The sequence below is a fragment of the Micropterus dolomieu genome, linkage group LG02 (genome assembly GCF_021292245.1).
Source record: "Micropterus dolomieu isolate WLL.071019.BEF.003 ecotype Adirondacks linkage group LG02, ASM2129224v1, whole genome shotgun sequence".
In the NCBI taxonomy this organism is placed as follows: Eukaryota; Metazoa; Chordata; class Actinopteri; order Centrarchiformes; family Centrarchidae; genus Micropterus; species Micropterus dolomieu.
Window position 1 is genome coordinate 333,434 of NC_060151.1, and position 7,640 is coordinate 341,073.

Sequence of the window (7,640 nt, forward strand, 5' to 3'; positions counted from 1 at the left end):
AATTAGAATATTACTGAAGACCAATACAAAAAAAGGATTTTTAGAAATGTTGGCCAACTGAAAAGTATGAACATGAAAAGTATGAGCATGTACAGCACTCAATACTTAGTTGGGGCTCCTTTTGCCTGAATTACTGCAGCAATGCGGCGTGGCATGGAGTCCATCAGTCTGTGGCACTGCTCAGGTGTTATGAGAGCCCAGGTTGCTCTGATAGTGGCCTTCAGCTCTTCTGCATTGTTGGGTCTGGCGTATCGCATCTTCCTCTTCACAATACCCCATAGATTTTCTATAGGGTTAAGGTCAGGTGAGTTTGTTGGCCAATTAAGAACAGGGATACCATGGTCCTTAAACCAGGTACTGGTAGCTTTGGCACTGTGTGCAGGTGCCAAGTCCTGTTGGAAAATGAAATCTGCATCTCCATAAAGTTGGTCAGCAGCAGGAAGCATGAAGTGCTCTAAAACTTCTCCAGGGTTCGGTTATCCCTATTGCTTGTACACTTTTTTCTACCACATCTTTTCCTTCCCTTCGCCTCTCTATTAATGTGCTTGGACACAGAGCTCTGTGAACAGCCAGCCTCTTTAGCAATGACCTTTTGTGTCTTGCCCTCCTTGTGCAAGGTGTCAATGGTCATCTTTTGGACAGCTGTGAAGTCAGAAGTCTTCCCCATGATTGTGTAGCCTACAGAACTAGACTGAGAGACCATTTAAAGGCCTTTGCAGGTATTTTGAGTTAATTAGCTGATTAGAGTGTGGCACCAGGTCTCTTCAATATTGAACCTTTTTACAATATTCCAATTTTTCTGAGATACTGATTTTGGGGTTTTCACTAGTTGTCAGTTATAATCATCAAAATTAAAAGGAATGAACACTTGAAATATATCAGTCTGTGTGGAATGAATGTATACATTATACAAGTTTCACTTTTTGAATGGAATTACTGAAATAAATCAACTTTTTGATGATATTCTAATTATATTGGTCATATAATTAGAATATCATCAAAAAGTTGATTTATTTCAGTATAATTTCTGTATAATCTTTTGTCCAACAAGAAAGGATATCATAATCAACAGATTTTAATGCTGTGCAATACCGTTACCAACGCTGCCAACTGCTCTTTTACAGCACTAACAGCAACCAAACATTGTAAGAGTTGGATTGTGGTTATTTTTGTTTGTTTTTGTTTTTTTTAGGGCCCAAGCATGAAACATGCGAGGACCCTATTGAAATTGTAAGGATTATTATTCTTTCGCCCAAATGAATCGCACTTTTAATGGCCTAAAGGTGCTCAAAAACTCACGAAACTTTGCACACACGTCAGGCATGGCGAATAATTACGTATTTTAAGGGTCTCGCCCATGGGCTTGGCAAAATGGCTCTATAGCGCCACCTGTAAAGTTGGAAAAAATTAGCCCCTGTGCCAACATGCGCGAAATTTTCTGGGGGCATGTATCATATGAAGACACACAAAAAAGCCTCAAGAACCCATATCCTAAACTCAACAGAAAGTTTGCCATTTTGAATTGAAAGTGCGATTTTAACCTCTTTTTCACCGTTTACAGGGTGCAAAACTATACGTGCTTGATAACTGTCTTGCACCAAACACATCTACACGCCAATATTCATTTCTAGTCATAGCGCTAAGTGGTATGTAGCGCCAAAAAGGGGACACAGGAAGCATTAGGTACACAGTAGTGTATTTATTCTCTTGCATTCAATATTTTTTTGGTATTCAAATTTTTCGCATCAACCGAAATGACGACAACACAAATTAGACCACAGATCTCCATTTGATAAGATTTGGTCCCAGCTTATCAGATAGGATTTTGGCTTTTAGATGTTTTATTATAAAGTGATCATTAATTATCATAAAGTGTATGAAACCCATGACCCAGTCACACATTCTGTCATTGTTACTTATGGGTGGAATTATGGTGAAAACTATTTATTCTTTTAATTTTAAATAGTAAATGTATTAAATTTACTATTTATTACTCTTAAGGACCCCTGGTGGTCCAGCAAATGGCTAGTCATTTATTAGCTGCAACAGGGCTAGTCCGATAAAGTAAACATTGCCCCTCATGTTGTCTAAGATGTCCCCCAGTAATGTCAGTCTTGGGTTGGTTGGGAACAGCACCCCAAGATAGATCTCCAGTATTCATGTCATGTAAACCCTACTCATGAGCCTTACAAAAAATACAGTGATAAAGTATTCAATAGTAAACTATACACTTGTACAGAAAAATGTAGACTTAAGTTGAGTCCAGTGGTCCAGCAGAAGTTGTCTTGTACAGATGACCCTGGGTACTGCAGTGTATATTCTTACAACTCAGAGAGACAAGGTCGCTACCGCCACCTGCTAGCAATAAACTGCTCTCACGTGTGTGTGTGTGTGTGTGTGTGTGTGTGTATTTTAAATTGGTAAATGGATTTGATTATGATTTTCAGTAGTTGTCTTCAAGCATTCTAATTTAACCTAAACATTTTTACATGCTGTTTTGTGTGTCAGATTTGAAAAGGCTTCTGCCCTCTATGAGTCCAGATCCAACTGAGCTGCAGAGAGCTATCGAGGTGCAGCTCCTTCGCAGTGCTGTTAGCTCCATGACGAAAGCAATTCAACAGCAGGAGCAGAGGAACACAGCCAATCCAGAGTAAGCATTCTTATTGAGACTTGCAAATGTGTGATTGATAATTACATAGTTTTTATCATAGTATCAGGTCCTGGAGGGTTTGGGGATCCAGGCTACTTTCATGCGTTGGGTCATGATCGAACAGAACTAGTTGGTAAGCCTTCCGACCGTGCAGTGTTTTTTGTGTTGTTCTGAACATGGATGAAAAATTGAAAAAGAGAGCTAGAAAATCTTAGCCTCTTTCTTTCAATTGGTGTGAATGTCAGATTGTCGGACGTCTGAAAGGTATGGGGTGGAGGGGTTTTCCAAAGCCGTTCCTTCATCCAACAAGCATACTGGCAGATGATGTGGTCAAACACTGTTAGGGGTTCTGGCTTAATGGTCCCACAGGTTCAAGCTGTGTGTTGTAATGTGAAATAAAAAGCTCAATGTTCAGTTCAATTTACATCATTACGTCAGAGCCATGCCGTCTCTTAGTAAATCATGTGATGTTGCAGTTCGTTGGTGCGCTGCCTGAAACAGACTGGACGGATCTGCTTTGGTCCTCTTCGTCTGTCCACACTCACACTGTCTGATGCTCTGCCTACGTTGTCCACTCTGCAGCTCCACTGCACTGCTACCCTGGAGAACACACTCACTGGACAAGAAGTATGTATACCCACACTTCCCATTTAACTGTATGTAACAGGGTGTGTTCTGACTCAAAATGAGGCGGAGGTGGTCCCGTCCGGATCACATTGCACACAAGCAATGTATTTTAAGAGTTCCGATAATTATGTTTGAAGAAAATGTTAAACCGTATTTTATTGAAAAAAATTAAGATGCCCTGTTCAACATTAAATCAAATAAAACATGAAAAGCTAATGTGCTGATTTACACAACTGGATGTCATTTAAAATTTTTCATGTATAGTTCAGGGTCCTTGCATTTACATTTATTCATTTAGCTGACGCTTTTATCCAAAGCGACTTACAATTGCTATACATGTAAGAGGTCGCACGTATTTTAATAGTGCTCAGCAACGATCAAAATTCTGAAGTAGTGTATTGTGCACATTTCATTTAAATGTACTGCTATATACACAAAATTGCAATAACATGTGGTTTGCAAAGACTTTAAACAAATAAGGTGCTTTTTACCAGCAGTATTCCTTTTACACAATAGCAGGGTATTACCTTTTTATCTAGCTTGTTAAAACAAGTTAGAGTCCAGAGCCTAGAGTCCAGGCTCCTTCTGAGCAACAGCTTTTTCTTTTATCGGGAGCAGCATAAATAGTATGTTCAGTAGCAGGTGAAAAGCTCGGCACACGCCCACCCACTGCCAAAGTTGAATCGTCTTCAACTGTTTGTACGCGAAAGCGGAGCTCAAATCACTGGAAAAGATCACATTGGGTTTTCTGTACAGGCTAAAGTCCTGTTTCTCCACGGCTTCACGAAAATGCTTAGTTACTGGCCTTTTTCTGTCGCAGATTGACTATGGGGCATCTGACTGTGTATCTACAGGTTTGCCTCTCTGTCCACTTTGTCCAAACTTGATCCCCTTTATCACTCAGCTCTCAGATATGGACAGGTTAGGACACATCATTGTATACTGTACAGATTGGTAGGATGGTCATCTCTTCACATGCGCAGGCTTGAACTTTAAGATAAAGATAATTTTAGGTAAACTCATTTTTATCTTTTCAAAGCCGTCATAATCTCAGGTCACCTAACTGGCTACAGTTCAGAGTGCCTGCTATCAGAACAGAGGCTGGAAAGCTAAGCCTGTTCGATTATGGCCACTGGTCTTGGAATGATGTGCAGACCAAGCTCAAACTTCAGCTGTTGCCATGGTTACTATCCATAGAGCGCCTGCGGTTTACTCGCAGAGCGCTTTATCTGATCACCTGAGGAGCGCAGAGCGACCCCGCGGGGCCAAGCGGCTACGTTGTGATTTTAAGAACATTCCTTAGACCGACATCTTCCCCAATACTAATCACCATGCAGTGTGTAGCTATCCACTTCACTGTGGCATTTCATGGCTTGTCTTGCTTTTGTTTATCTACTTCTCCCACACGCTGCATCCAGCGTAGTCTGCCGAAGCCTCCCTCCACTGCTTGTTTGGTTGGCTGATTTTCAGGCTGATCAACATCCCACCCCTCCTGTGACCCATGGTTTGACGGTCTGTGTATTGAGAGCCAGTGAGCAACGGACTTTCAAAATAATAATAATAAACTGTGATAAAATAATTGTCAATTGTTAATTAATGCGTTAACGTGATAACGCGTTAACGTGCCAAGCCCTATATTTTAAGTAATCCCCTCACAAGTTTAAGTTATCGCTACACTCCAGGCAGACAGAAAGTTGTTACTGTGATGTAGAGACAGAGATACTTTTGTTACAGATTAATAACTCACCACTCTGAAACTCTTGCTTCAGTCCACGTTGCCAAGCTGGTCAGCAACAATGTATAGCTGAACTGAAGCGGTTTACCGGCTTCTCGCTGACCTGCCCTTCTCTGCTTTTCTGATTGGCTAGTAGTCCTTAACTAGGAACTGCACATGTGCAACTCCCAACAAAGATCATTTAGAGACTCCAGAGCTAAAACCAAGCCTTCAACACAGGGTGGAAAGAGGAGCTGCAGCAATCTGCAGTATGACCTGTAAACCTGTTCTGGTGCAACACCTAAATAAGATTTTGAACCTGAAAATGAACATAATATGACCTCTTTAACGAACAGTGAACAAATGCAAGAAAAGCAACTAAGTAAACTTCACTACTGTTCTCTAAGCTGGAGGTTATATTCTACCCTGTGTGTATGTGTATTCTCTGTAGGACTGGGTGATTCCTCTGTGCAGTGAGGCTCTGAGCTCTTGCAAGCAACAGGATGTCCAGCCTTTCCTTCAGGCCCTCAGATACACCATATTCCAGAGACAACTCCTTCACAAACTCAAAGGTAATTATTAATGAGTAGAATCTATGGTTTATTATGTTCATTTATGAAGGTAGTTTACTGGAGATTGAAATACAAGGCAAGGTTTGTATTAAGGTTTTTGCATAGTGGGGAGTAGTTGTGCGGAGCCATGCCATGAACATCTGCGAGCAGTTGAGCTGTTGTTGTGTACCTGTGTTTGTTTTTTTTTTATTTTATTTTTTTTATTGAAGAATGGCATTGCAAATGAAGTAACACTGATGCTGTCTCAAACTTCTTCACAATGATTGTTCCCTGCTGGTTCACCCGTGGAAAGCTTTTAATGTAAAGCAGCTACAACTGGAAATGGTGGGTTTGCCTTAGCACTAACTTAAAGGGTAATTTTGGTATCTTTCAACCTGGACCTCATATTCCCATGTTTTTGTGTCTTAAGAGACTAATTGGGTCCACATTTTTTGAAATTGGTCTGGTATAAAGTAAGCCTGCTGCAGTTGGCAGCAGTGAAATGGACCTGCTGAGGTACTGCGGTAAGCGTGTTGACTCGTTTCCGGTGCTTGTGTGTTGGTAGCGTGTTTTGCTGCTCTCGCTAAATACCAGTTAAATTTGTTAATTTGTCATTACAGCGACCAACTGTCCGCTAAACACTTATTCTTACAGTAATTCTGCCTAAATGCTCTCAGTTCTTTACATCTTTTAGTGACTGCTGTTCAGTCTCATAATTATTTTCAAAAGTTTTGGTAGCCAACGCTATAGCACTTTAGCTTAGCCATTAGCGACTTTAGCTTAGCAGCAAGCGATGCCTTCTCCTTCTCTCGCTCCTACTTTCTCCTGCTCGGTGTGTCAGATGTTCAGTTACTCCTCTGCCTCCTTTAGCAGTAATGGTACGTGTAACAAGTGTAGTTTATTTGTAGACATGGAGGCGAGCCTCAGCGATTTAGAAGTCCGGCTCTGCACCTTGGTAGATCAGTCTTTAGCTACTGTAGCTAGCCAGAGAAATGTGAAGTTAGCGAAGCCAGCGGCCATAGTTAAGTGCATCCCTGGGGCCAGAGCGGGCGACATTGAGTCTTATTTGAAACTGCTGGCTAAGGATAAATGTAAATACAGTAAGATTGTTATTCACATCAGCGGTAATGACTCCCGGTTACGCCAATCGGAGGTCACTAAGATTAATGTTGAGTCGGTGTGTACATATGCAAAAACAATGTCGGACACCGTAGTTTTCTCTGGACCCCTGCCAAATCTGACCAGTGATGACATGTATAGCCGCATGTCGTCATTCCGCCGCTGGTTGTCGAGGTGGTGTCCAGCAAACGATGTGGGCTTTGTAGATCATTGACTTTCTGGGGAAGACCTGGTCTGATCCGGAGAGACGGCATCCATCCCACTTGGGAAGGAGCAGCTCTCATTTCTAGAAATCTGGCCAAGTTTATTAGTGGACCAAATCCATGACAACCCAGAGTTGAGACCAGGAGGCAGAGTCGCAGTCTAACTTAGTGAAAACCCTATAGTGAGGGTGTCTGCCCCCCCGACCATCGAAATTATTTAAATCAAAGGTAAACAGAAGAGGAGCTGTACATAAAAACCTCATAAATTAAAACCACAAGAGCAATAGTGCAAACGAATAGGAAAATTAAATGTGGACTCTTAAACATCAGATCTCTCTCTTCTAAAGGTGTACTAGTAAATGAACTAATATCAGATTATGATATTGATTTATTTTGTCTTACTGAAACCTGGCTGGGTGATGGAGAATATGTTAGCCTAAATGAATCCACCCCTCCCAGTCATATTAATACTCACATTCCTCGAGGCACAGGCCGAGGAGGTGGAGTTGCAGCTATCTTCGACTCTAGCCTGCTAATCAGCTCTAAACCTAAACTAAACTATAACTCATTTGAAAGTCTTGTTCTTAGACTTTCGCACTCAAGTTGGAAATCACTGCAACCAATTCTCTTCGTTATAGTGTACCGAGCACCTGGTCCGTACTCTGAATTCTTATCTGAATTTGCAGAGTTTTTGTCAACTTTAGTCCTTAAAACGGACAAAGTTATTATTGTAGGGGATTTTAATATTCATGTGGACGTTGAGAATGACAGCTTTA

The 7,640-nt window shown here is 41.3% G+C and overlaps 1 protein-coding gene across 1 annotated transcript in view; it reads left to right on the top strand.

Annotated features, from left to right (window-relative positions):
* smg1 (SMG1 nonsense mediated mRNA decay associated PI3K related kinase) overlaps positions 1 to 7,640 on the top strand; it is a 179,823-nt gene that overhangs the window by 78,286 nt on the left and 93,897 nt on the right. Inside the window, exons 26-28 of the mRNA XM_046069927.1 lie at positions 2,509 to 2,650; positions 3,127 to 3,277; positions 5,443 to 5,563. Coding sequence (XP_045925883.1) covers positions 2,509 to 2,650; positions 3,127 to 3,277; positions 5,443 to 5,563 — 414 coding nt within the window. The remainder of the gene's footprint in view (positions 1 to 2,508; positions 2,651 to 3,126; positions 3,278 to 5,442; positions 5,564 to 7,640) is intronic.